The sequence below is a fragment of the Notothenia coriiceps genome, unplaced genomic scaffold (genome assembly GCF_000735185.1).
Source record: "Notothenia coriiceps isolate Sejong01 unplaced genomic scaffold, NC01 NC01_scaffold00022153, whole genome shotgun sequence".
Taxonomy (NCBI): domain Eukaryota; kingdom Metazoa; phylum Chordata; class Actinopteri; order Perciformes; family Nototheniidae; genus Notothenia; species Notothenia coriiceps.
Genome location: NW_011354854.1, coordinates 4435 through 17279, shown reverse-complemented (window position 1 = coordinate 17279; position 12845 = coordinate 4435). Strand labels below are relative to the sequence as shown.

At 43.9% G+C, this 12845-nt stretch overlaps 1 protein-coding gene across 9 annotated transcripts in view; it reads right to left on the bottom strand.

Annotated features, from left to right (window-relative positions):
* The window catches only part of LOC104953754 (membrane-associated guanylate kinase, WW and PDZ domain-containing protein 1), a 100078-nt gene extending 93337 nt beyond the window's left edge, over positions 1 to 6741 (bottom strand). For 2 of the 9 annotated variants that reach the window (XM_010780754.1, XM_010780756.1), the window contains exon 1: positions 6128 to 6741. In XM_010780754.1, coding sequence (XP_010779056.1) covers positions 6128 to 6425 — 298 coding nt within the window. In that variant the 5' untranslated portion in view covers positions 6426 to 6741. The remainder of the gene's footprint in view (positions 1 to 6127) is intronic. The other 7 variants (XM_010780747.1, XM_010780749.1, XM_010780751.1 and 4 more) reach the window with 5 other exon arrangements.
* Between the last annotated feature and the right edge of the window lie 6104 nt (positions 6742 to 12845).

Sequence of the window (12845 nt, the reverse complement as noted above, 5' to 3'; positions counted from 1 at the left end):
TTTTAGACAATTTATCCTGGAAGGCATTGTTATCGTTGCCCTTGGTTGTCAACACTGTATGGTGTTAGAAATGAGTAAATACAGTATATCTACAGAGAGAAGTTCAATTTAGAGCTGCAAACAAACATTTGAGGATTTATTGATTAGTCGATCAAGAGAAACACTATTGCAACTTCTTCCGATAAAAAACGCATAATTAGAATCGTTTTTTGTACAAGTATTGCAGAATACGGTTTTCAGTCAAATCTTTTTTTCTTCTTTGTTTATATATTCTTCTTCTTCTTGATTAAACCTGACCCACGCCTGTCCCTTAGTTTGGCGGGTCAAGCATATTCTTTGGAATGATTGATAATTATATAGATAATTATTGATAATCATTTTGATCATTTTATTCTTCTGTTTGTTTGTTTGTTTGTTTTATTAAGCTGGTTGTGCTACCTGAGAGCTGAGAAGTGTTAAATAAAACAAAACATTAACTGGAGGGCATATTAGAAAGATCTTTTCTTTTCCTCTTTGTACTTTAGCAACTTCTATCCGTCACAGTTTTTTAAACACAACAAAGCAATAAAAAGCCAAACACAGATGAGACTGCCTGAGCAGGTCTCATAACGCCAGCTCCTATTGTCCATGAATTCGACGTTCATTATGCTTAACAATCAGATCTGGAGTATTGTGTTTTTAAGAGGTCTATCTTTGATCATGCAGCTTCTCTAACTTTTCATGGTATCCATCCAAGTATGACTGTTAGAGGTGAAACACGATGCAGGCAAGCTACACAAAAGACATTCTCTGAAATGTAGAAACCCTGAGGGCTCTCCATGCTTTCACTCATAATATAACTGGCATGCAGTGAATGACCTCACCTTCTGATGGACCGACTGCACAGGCATCGATATACTCTCCTTTATCGACTGAACCAGTCCTTTACAGCTGGGGATATTAAACACATTTAAGCTTTTTCTTCACATACTGTATGACGTAAAATAGGCAATCAAACCAAAATCTGACACTAACTTAAACACAAATAAATTGTGTTTGTTTATGTGCGAGCGAGTGAGTTTTATCTTTGATTCTATGTTAGTCTCAAAAGAGTAAAGAGCATAAAACGTTGTTATATACAGTTAACTGAGTGGAATGATTATTTACAATGAATGCCTGCTGGAGATCTGTGTCCACAGCAGTCATTTTCCCTTGTATCCCGTAGACCTGGTCGGCGCTCCAACCTCATTCTTACAACACCTGAGGCAAAGCCTCTGAATTACAGCCGTTTTTTCAAGCTTAAATGACACAGTCTGGTAGTGTGTGTTACTTCTCCTTCGCTAGTATGCTGCCATTGTTAGCACCACTTGCAATTCAATCCATTAAGAATAAAAGTGGATTTAAATAAATAATGAATGCAACAAAGGCAAACAGCACTATTTCAACAGTTCCTTTGAAGACATCCACACCAGAGTTTATCACAATGATAATCTCCCTTCTGTGTAACTGTTCGTGCCATACAAGATTGACATTTCTAAAAAGATAATAACATGCTAATCAAAACAAAGAGCTTATACTTTTGACGGCAAACAAACAACGACACAGCTCATAAATGGATGTTGGACGTGGAAGGAAAAGGAGAAAGCATAGCGTTCAGAGACAAGGAGGGGAGAGAGCTGCAGCATTCATGTCACAAACCGTTGACAAGCCTTTCAGGGATATACTTATGCAGTCGACTGCACTAAATCAAGACTGACAAAGTCTCACTACTTAAGAAAATATAAGGGACTTGCATCAGGGACAAGTACACTACAGAAGAGATCTGTGTCGACAAAGCTGTCACATCCTCTGGATGTGTGTAAGCCTTCTTAACCGTGCACCGAGACACAATGTCAGTGACACAACTTAGTGCAATCTTTACATAACAGAGTCAGTTGTAAGATGTAGTTAAATATTTGTGTATTTATTTATTTTCAGAGTCGGGTTATTCACTTTCACAACATCTGGACAAATGAAAGAGAAACAGATGATGCCACTAAGCCCTTCTCCTTATCTGTAATTATGGAGAAAAAAACAATAAGTGTGTATAAAACCTCTGTTTTAATGTGCACTTTCAATTTTTTGAGACAAAAAATATGACAAATAAGTTTTTGCACTTGCCTTAAGTGGAAAGGTTGGTATGCCGATTAAAACAAAGTGCTACAATGTGCTATGGAAGATACTTAATAAATAAATCATGATGTACATGAAGCATGTGACTTAAACTTCACTCAAACTCCACCGAAGAGTCTTAAAATAGCAGCGGATGGAAACGTCAGATCTGTGTGCACCGTTCTTCACACAAACACATGAATCAATAATAAATGCTGTATTTCCAGCGCTTTATAACAACTATTCATCTTTATGTGCTCAACTTCTAATATGTGCTTAACTGTGGAGGATGGTTTCTATTTAATTTAAGAAAGAGTAGAATTCATACTTTGGTTTGACTCTCACTGTCTTTCCTTGCCTACAGGACAACCAAATTGTGATGCAATAACTTGGGCCATATGTAGGGTCAGCTATTAGTGACCCTGGAGTTGCTCTCTGAGTTTTGCTCAAGGATACTTTAGCAGAACAAATGCTTAGTATGCTGAAGGTTTAAATGTTTAAACATATGGACTAGATAATCACTATACCACCATGCCGCCCAGTCATGATCAGGGTGACGAGTGAAAGCAAGAAGTGAACTGAGAGTAGGCGTGAAACAGGAACTAAAGGAGAGTTTGAAGTATAAACTCTAGATGTTTTATCCTGGTGAACTCCTGGCCCCACCTCTCAGGAATGCCTGGCATCCAGCAGGCGGCCCTGATCCTCTCTGGCTTTGTTCAAGTGGAGGCGAGACCTGAAGCGACCAGAGGCCATTTGTCCTAGAGTTCAGAGAGACAGCCGGCCAAACTCACCCATGATCAGAGCGCCGCAAACCCCCGGACTGTTTAGGTGCTGGAGGGGTTTTAGGGTGTAAAAACTAAAATGCCCAGAAGAATGTCCAAGTTGTAAAACACATTGTTGTTCACAGCTGTTTTTGACTTATTTTGGTTTCAAATGCATATACTATAATTTGCTCAACAAACAAATGTCATATGTCAATAACCTTATTTTACCTGATGCACAACCTTTGCACCTTAGCAGGGACACCCCTGTTATCAGATGATCATTCAAATACAGCTAAAAGACAAAACGTTTCACCTTTGAGCTAGATTCAACTGAAGATAACATAAAAAAAGCTACACTGGTGGGTCAAAGTCTTGATCTGTGAGTAAGTCCTCACGCTTTGTACTTTAACCTTAAAAAATGCCAGAAAATAAATGTATTCATCATTCACCAGGCCTCTGTAAACAATATACAAATAATGATTTTCCTTTTCAGTGAACCCACCCCATTGACGAAGAAAAAGGAGAATATGATGCCTGGTTGTTGACTGTGTTTGCATTTCATGTGTACTTAGTGAGTATTTATTGCAGCTTGAATAAGCCAGAGAGTTTCAAACACAGGGAGGGACATTATGTATTAAAGATAATGCAAGTGACAGGTGCATGCTGAAATTCTATAGACAATAAACGTTAGCAAGTGACATTAACTATGTTATGTTTTAGTTTTTCCTCTCAAGTAAAACCAAGACAATAAAAGTGTATAAGAACAGGCGATACATCAGGAGCACAGGTAACTGAAGCTGGGCTGGAGCACTTCAGTACAAACAGAGAGAGTATTACATTATTCTAATGTATTGTACAGAACCTTTAGGCTATGTTCTTATTTTGTTTGAGCTCAAACTCTTACATTTTCATGAAATAGCTACTCAGTATTTTCTTTTAGATTTTAGATTAATTGTATTGTAAACTATTGAAAAATGTCCATCCCAGTTTCTCTAAGCCTCAGGGTATGTCTTTCAATTTTGTATTTTGCTGGTCCCAAACCCTGAGATATTTAGTTTGATACTATGTAAAACAGAGAAAATGAGTAAATCTTCATATCTGAGTGGATGGAAACGGCATTTTCAGTAATTTTTCCATGAAAAGCTACTCTCAGTCGATCAACTAATCAATGAGTTGGAAGTCATCCACAAGTCATTGTATCTCTGTTAAACTCAAATCAAAAGCAGGTCCCAACTTTAACACTGTATCGTTTGTTGTGTAAACTTAGTGTATAACCAGATCTCCCACATGTTTGTCATTCCTCCAGTTGAAGGGTTATTTACACTTGGATTTAATAAAAACCCAGACTGAAAACCACTGAAATGTAATCTTGCACCTTATGACCGCAGGAATGCCCAGACTTTATTCAGGTGTTTTTTCTTTCTGCATTCCTCAGTGGGAGCAACACACCTGTGGGGCTGTAGTATACTGCAGCGACAACATCCCTGCCTGCACACACTGATAAAGTTTACATCCACAGTACTGAGGGGTTGTGGCCTCCTGAAATGTGACCCTAAGAAGAGAGCAGAGAGATCAGATCCATTCCTGGCCAGTTCTGCATGGAAGCCCAAAAGACTGTGAGGTACAATGGAGGTCCTGTGAGCTCCTCAGATATATAGAAGAATATCCCCCTCCTTTAATTACAGCCTAGGAGAATCTGCTGACTTATGTGAGAAACTAATGAACAACCAACGAAGAAGGCCCAGGATGTCTACAGTAGGGGTGTTAAAGCATTTACAAGAACGAAGTGTAGTCCATAGGAGTTTAAAATAATTAGAAAACTGTTTGTGGATATTAAAAATCTCCCATAATGCAAGCGTGGTCCAATCGTATGTCAAACAATCCCCTGTTCTACAAACACAAAGCCGCGTTAGTGCTGAGCTCTTGTCACAGGGGTCGAGATTTCAGATCCAGAGGTCAAGCATTCACTGTGCAGTAACAAATAGACATACAGTGCAATAGAAATGCAATGATGCTACACTGAAACTAAACCGCTGTTAGATAACACAGTTAATGATTTCCCAAGAGACGAAGGACAGCGAGCTTTGTCAAATATTGTGTGAGAGTGTAAGTGAGGGGAGAGGAAGCAAGTTTGTTTGGAAAAGACAGACTTCAGGGGAAATATACAAATGAATCCAATTTGAAACGTGAAAAATATATATTTCAAATTTCACTCATTACAGAATATCCAGAATTTGGCCCACAGGACAAACAACAACAAACATTCAGAGTATAACAAAAGTTTGAGTCAGAAGCTGTATCCCTCTAGCTGTATCCCTCTAGCTGTCTCTCAGACAGATGCAGATGCAGCAGACCATGGGGCAATGGGTCAACATCATCTAACACGCAGGGAGCACTTCCAGAAATAACCTCAGCTGCACATGAGTAGTGTCTCACTCTCTCAAACAAAGCACTCAGTTAACAAACAACATTACTTCACAGGAAGACGTGGAGATGGAACAATAAGTTGATTCATCAATACCTTGGTTGACATACAAATAATTTGTCTATATTTTGAAGTACTGGATTCTCAAATGGATAAGATGTGCTTCTTCATGTTTTCATACATCATAGTAAACTGAATATCTTTGGGTTTTGAACTTTTGACTGGAGAAAAACAAGATTTATGAATATGTCACCTTGGCCTTTGTGAAGTGGGATGGGATGGAACACTATTCAAAATGTCGCTTCAGATGGGATGTCACCATCAACAGACAAAACAACAAGCCACATCATGTGACTGTGGCCTGTGAAAGACAGGTCAAAAGCCCACATGTCAAGGAGCTGGCAGTAAAAGGTGTGTGCTGTTAGTGTTGGGTGTGCAGATGAAACTCTGCAGCTTGCAGTCTCTGTAAATGGCCTAATCTGTGACCCCGCAGGTCTGACCCAGAGTGGCTTTAGCAATGTTAGACAAAATGAGGGCAGGAAGACTGTCAGGCCGGCTTCATGTCAAAGCCTGGTGAAAACTCCAGGCTGCCTGCTGTGGAAGAGAAGATGAGCAGCAAGCATGCAGCAGGCACTCTGTCCTATACTTCACACGCATCACCATTTTGTTATGTGCTTATTTGCTTTTCCATATGGAAGTATGAAACAACTTCCACTGGGACTCTGTGCATGAGTGTTCATTTCCCATGCATGCATTACTGCTGACAGTTACAGTTCACTTAATCAGCTTTATTTCCCATTTAACTTACCTTGACGCACAGTTTTCAACCTGACTGGATCTTTGCAGAACTTAATCACATTTAAAATGTCATATAGGGGTAATCCAGACACAGGCAGCCCCTCCACCTCCAGGAGCAGCTCCCCCTCACAGAGTTTACCGTCCTGGTACACCACAGCATCCTCCCTAACTTGCCCGATGTACGCAAACTCTCCATGCTCTGCCCCGCCGCACAGATCCACATTCAGCTCCCCGCAAGCGCCCCGGATAACCAGGCAGTCATTCACTTTAGTGATCCAGTGGTTTTTCTTTTGAATTACTTTTGACATGATGACTCAGGTCCAAACCAAACCCGTTAGTTCCGCGGAATGGTGTAAAAACCAGCCGATGCATAGCACATAAATAGTCCCAACAGACAGAAAACTTCAGGGTGTTTGGGTGTCACTCCAAATCTGGACATTTTCACCCTTCTCCTGAGCCAAGGCATGCTGCTGCCAGCGCGAGTAAATATCCAAAGTGGATCAAAATCCGGATTGTTTTTGCTGTTGTTTCCGCATCTTTGACAACAACACTCGCTCTGATTCCTCGCTATAATCCTCTCTCTTATTGCCCGCTTTACATCCAAGGACTCTTCTCCTCTCTAATCCTTTACTTCTGACTCCTGCACTGTCGTGTATTTCAGCTTTTTTAAACTTTCCAGGAGAAACATTTCCCTGTCCCGTGAGCAGGTTGGCTGTTCACACAACCGGCGGCGCCTTTAAGCAGGTAAAGAGAGAATTCTCTGCTCCTGCACTGTGGATGGAGACACTGTAGGAGGGAGGGGGGCGCATGCGTCCAGCTGCTACTCCACGAGGGAAAATCCTACTCAATTCTACACCTACCGTGTCCTAAAGCTCCTCCCACTCCCCACACGCGCTCCAAACGGATTACAGCCATCAGCGTCTAATCCCCCCAGGACCTCAAGCGTTTAGTCTGTCTCTTTATTCATAAATAATGAAACTGCACCACAGACTCCAGCTTCTCTCTGAAGGCAGGTTAAGGTTTATTAAAGCTGTTCAAACCCTAGACTTGCAGCTATGTCACAACAGATGAGACATAACCTCAGGAGGAAAACTTTATTTTGCCTTATTTTGAGTTTACATGAATTGTGATGTAATTGCAATTATTTGCTCAACACACCTTCATCAAATGGAAAATCCCTTATTGAAAGGGCTTTATTCAATATTTAATACGTTTTAAATAGTGTGTTTTAATTGATATTGTTATTAATAGTAATAGTACAGAAGTTGTAGTTGTAGCAGTAGGCCCAGGCTAACTCAAGTGTTGAGCCTATGATGATGATGATGGCATGGTGAAATAAGAACTTATTATGATATTGCATTTTTTGAGTAAATGCATTTAGTTACTTAAAGGGGACCTATCATGCAAAATGCACTTTTGTACGTCTTTTATACATGAGTATGTGTCCCCGGTGCGTCAGGGAACTCACCAAGTGTCAGAAAACACAACCCTCTCTCTTTTCCTCCATACCCAAATCTCTAAAAACGGGGCTGCAACGGATCTCTGATACAGACTGATACAGATTTGAAATATCTCTGACGTCAGGAATGAGGAGCTCCGCCATATGGGCAACTCTCCACCTATCAGGAGGAGACAGCCATTGCTGTTCGAAAGCGCTGGAGACGCTGTGTTAAATATGCCAGGCCTGTAGGTGGCGCTGTAGTCTGCCACAAAAGCGAAGAAGACTTCTCACAGAATCAGCCCTTGCAAAAACAGGGCTAAAAAAGAGCAAATAGAGCGAAATGAGGCATGGCTAAAATGTGTCTGTTTGGTATTTTGAAAAAAAGACTTTGCAGACATGTTTTATATAGGTATGGTCCTACAATATATTATTCAAATATAGCATGATAGGTTAACTTTAAACAAATTGTTAATTCATTAAATGTCATGCATTAATGTAGATAAAAACTAATCAGCAGTAGCCTACACATGTGCTAACAGGGGCCCTTTTAGTTTGAGGCCCAGGCAGTTGCCTATAATACTTTTTTGAGAATCTCCAACCTCATTAGTCTGAAATGATTATTTCATCAATCCAAATTGTAAATGTATTGTCCTGAAGATGTTTTTATTCTCTCTCCCTGAAAGCTGCCATTTTGTAGGTCAAAATGGGGTTTTTCCTCTGGCATCCTTAAAAATAAACCAAACCAATTTGATTTTCACCAGTGAAAGGAACCCTTGTGAATGTCTAAAAAGTTACGTTATTCAAATAGCTGTGGTGTCTGCAGTTTGGAAAAGAGCATGCAGGGATCAGGTGAGAAACACATGCCACTGCAGGGAGAAACAGGCTCTCTATGTGTTCTGCCTGTTCAGATAAAGTACAGTTACTGGCACTCTACCACAGGCTGCAAAGGCAGTGGCCTGGATAGCAGTGCATGAAAGGCAGCTTTCCATCCCATTACATCTCAGTGTTGAGTGCTGGGAGTGTTCATGTTGACTCAGTTGTGTCACTTTTACTTCTGATGCTTGTACCATAAAAGTTTTCAGCAGCTAGGATATGGCCGTCCTTTGCTATATTTATTGCATGTCTGAGTGTATGGTAAACTAACCATACATGATACTTGGCATATCCTTTACTCTATGTGTTGCGAAGTGGGCTCTGTTCTGCCAGTCACATGGTACATGACATTCTCAGCGGGTAAAACCAACAGCTGCAGGCCGCTGGACGTCGTGACATACATCCAGCTCTGATATGCTCTGACGGCTGAGGTGCTTCTAACAAACAGTTCTGTGATCATATCATCTGAAAAGTTCACTCCAAACATCACAGCTTTACCTCTAATGGTTATTTTGATGGCTTAGTCTCATTTACATCAATACTTGGTGTTGGATGGTTTCCTGTACTTTTCCAGTTTATTTGAAATACACTTTGATCATTGACATTTCAATTAGGTACACTAAAGCCATCACAGCAAATCAAAACTGGAGCAAAATCTCAAGACTACAACATGAGTAATCAATCAATGATGACGTCCTTGAAATGAGACAAACAATATGTGGTGCTACTGATTCCCCAGATTATAATTCACTGAACCCTTATAACCATTTCCCAACAACATAAAACTAAAAATATTTACTTCAAAAAAGTGAATCTTACAAGTTTCTTCACAGTGAAAACATGCCTCTTTAATTAAGAAAGTGTCTCTTTGATAAATGACAAAGGCTTCTTTGAGAATAAGGAAATGTGTGTGAATGGGGTTTCAACAAAAATCAATCAATTGTTTGGCAAGTACAAACTAGATTAGCATCTGCCCTGGTGCAGGTAACCTAGTGGAGAAGTGTTATTTAATAGTTTAACAGTGCTTGAAATCACCCTAAATCAGAAAAATTAGGACAGCAAAGAAGGCTCAAAGGATATAAATAGTGATGTTATTTAGAGCGCCGAGGCTTCGGAGCGTGGTTCGAGTAACGGTATGCAGTGCTTGAATTGGAATACAAAAAAAGGGGCCAGGTGTCACGATATTCATGTTATGTCACGTTTCTATTTCATCCTTACTGACCGCCAGAGGCGGTGCTTTAGCACTGAATATCTTCTGTCTCGCGCATGCGTTGGTCGAATATTTATATCAACAAAGTCACGTGTGACCTCGTATGACCCCGGAAGGCATAAGTTCCGGTGTTGTCACGAGTTCAGTCCTTTTCATCTTCTCGCTGCGTCGGTAACTACTTTTTGAGTAGAACCCAAAACGAAGCTTTTGGGAAGTTTGACTTAGCTCATCGCTACCGGTAGCCTTGCGATCGCCTCGATCGGAGCTGCGGGCTGAAAGACGCTCGCCGTCCAAAGGCTGCGACGGGCTGTCGCCTCCCTAAGGAGGGGACATACAGACCATACGGCTGCACCCGACCCACCCAGGGCTGAGCCGGTCCCAGAGGACGATGTGTTCTCGATGGCAGCTTCAGCCGGCTGTTGAGCCTACCATTGCTTCCCTCATAGTTTCCCCTGACGAAGCTCTGAGGTCGGAGGCCAAGTGCCCGCGACCCCAGTGTCGGGTCACTGATGACCTGCTCACTAAGGCTTACGATGCTGCGGCGCGCATGGGCGGTATAGGCAATTCCCTCTCTCACCTCATGCTCGCCCTCTCAGCTTCCCTGCCGCAGGAGACTCACAGCGATCCAACTACCAGCCTCAGTGACGCCTCACTACAGGCGTTTGCTCTGATGTCTAGAGAGCTTGGGCGCCTGATGTTCACTCTCGTCCAGACTCGTCGCCAGGTTTGGCTGGCACAGTCACCCCTATCAGAGGCATGTAGGAGGACTCTCCGGGCTGTCCCAGTGGAGCCGGGGGAGTTGTTCGGTTCAGCTGCCGTACAGGTGCTCGAACGGACTGTCCAAGCTAGTCCAGACCAGGCGGCAGTTCTCAGCTCTTCGCAGAGACATGCCCGGGGGGGTAGGCGTAGAGGTTTCCGTCTGCCTCCCGAGACCGTCCCAGCCCCGGCTCACCCGGTGCCTGCCAGGGACCCCAGCGTCCCACGGGGGCCGGCCCGCTACGGTCGTTGTTAACTCGCCCCAAGGCAGTCTCGGTACCCGGTGCCTAACCGTCGCCCCCAGAGCTAGGCCGGGGGGCAGATACTGAGGGTCCGGGCGGTGCTGTCGGTTATTTCTCCCAGCAACAGCTCAACTGCTGGGGTAGGTTCCCACCTTCAAGAACTATGTCTAGTCGCACCTTTTCCAAAAGGGTACCAGTCGGACTAGTCGATTAGTCGTTCGTCCGGCAAAATAGACACACAAGAGAGGGCTGTACAAATGTCCTCTTATATTGAACTCATACCGTGACATTAAACGCTGCTTTCTAAAGTGTGTTACATGAAGCTTGTGTAACCATCAAACAGTGCTTACTGGACTCACATCCTGATGGACAGCGCTCACGACTCTGTTTCTTATAAGGAGATGGCAACGTGGATCAGTCCGCAACACTTTCGAGTCTAACGGGACGTCACAAACCTTTCAAGATCTTGCGTTGGCATATGTGACACCAGCGACGCACTCGACATCGTGGGCGTTGACAGGGGGCTTGGTCACGCTTTCGGGTGACGCGATGTCAATGTGCCAGTGTAAACCGTCTCACCCAGGCAGGTGCTTGCTGTGCTGCGAGTGCGCCAGGTGTCCTCGCAGCTCGGGGTGAGCGGTGCACGTTCGACTGCCCCTCTCCCGAGTGTGATACTATGGTGTGTGGCGGTATGCGTTTCGCCGCTGCAGTTCGCGGGCAGAAGATCACTGCATACTGTAGACGCGTGTTTATTGCCTCGCGGTTGGCCGCTGTTCGGCGCTGACCGCCGGTCCGTTGTCTCCTGTCGCTAGATTCTGCTCAGTGTAACATGGAGAGAGCTGTCCGCAGCGTCTTCGAGCTTCAGGGGGTGGCGCTGGTCAGCAGTGCATGTCGGGCTTGTTATCTGTCAGTCCAGCGGCCTGTGACGACATATACTCCCAGCTCTGTGCTGTTCACGGGTTGGTCTTCGTTTAAGTCTGTCCTACCTACGCTCTGGGAAGTTGCTGACGCTGCTCTGGACGATTTTGCAGTCCCACCCTCGTACCTTTCATCCTAATTTTCTTCTCCTCACGTAACATGCGACCCCTCAGCTAGCGCCATACAAGCGGCCCCCGAAAAAAAAAGACATAGTACGGTACAACAGGTAGTCGCACTAAGGACAATCGGAAACTCGTCGAATTGTATGGTGAAAACCCCCTACTGAAGAGGACTCGCTCAAAAGCTTCACGACCCATGGGTAAGTTTCACCACCTACATAACCCCAAAGACAGGTAACAGCATCTACAAGTTCAAGACAGCCGCTCCCCCCCAGACCTATCACGCACTCGGGTCAGACTGACCACAACCACTCTTCGACCCCCAGGCCACAGGGAGCCGCACCATAAAACCAGGAAGACTAGTACGCCGACAGTCCATTGCCACCCAGGAGCCTGGCAATCGGCTCCTTGTGGACCACCAGTCTCACACCAGGGCGGGACTCTCACCCCTACTCGACAACGCCCATACTCTCATCGCAATCAACAGAAAAACATCAGAAAATACACGCCCCAATCCTCAGACTACTAAGGGATTCAACAGAACTTCCTCACAACACGGGTCGTTGATCGCTCCTCCCACTATGCTAGAAGCCAGCGGAAGTATCTCGTACCCGTTGCCAGGTCACAGGGAATGGTTCACGTCCATCGACTGTTTTATATAAAATTTAGTGTTACGCTCCCTACATTCCTCTAATGTGTCTATATAAGTAACCTCCATCACAGCGCGAACGTTTTATACTCGCTTTGCCTTCAGAGGTGCCATTACCAGTTCAGTGTGCTCCCCATTCGGACGTCTCCGCTCTCCCGAGGCGTATTCACCAGGTGCTGGTCGCGGCAGCCTTGGGGCTCGACCCGTATGCAGTCCCGGGTATGAAGATTCTGCCATACTTAAAACGATTGTTTATCTGCTCACCATCGCAGGCTTGCAGTCGACCCAGGAACACAGCATCTCCTTCTCTTCTCATGAACGTCGCAGACTTAGGCTCGATACCCCATCCAACCCAAACAGAACAAACCAAACCGACACAAAACTGACCACATGGAGAAAGAAGATTGTAACATAGAAACCCCTCTCAGAGAGCGCCACCTCACCTTCATATGAGGGCTGAGCTCTGGCCAGTCATATGCGGACTAGTCACCTGCCCACTCAAGCTGGCGCCATCACCTCC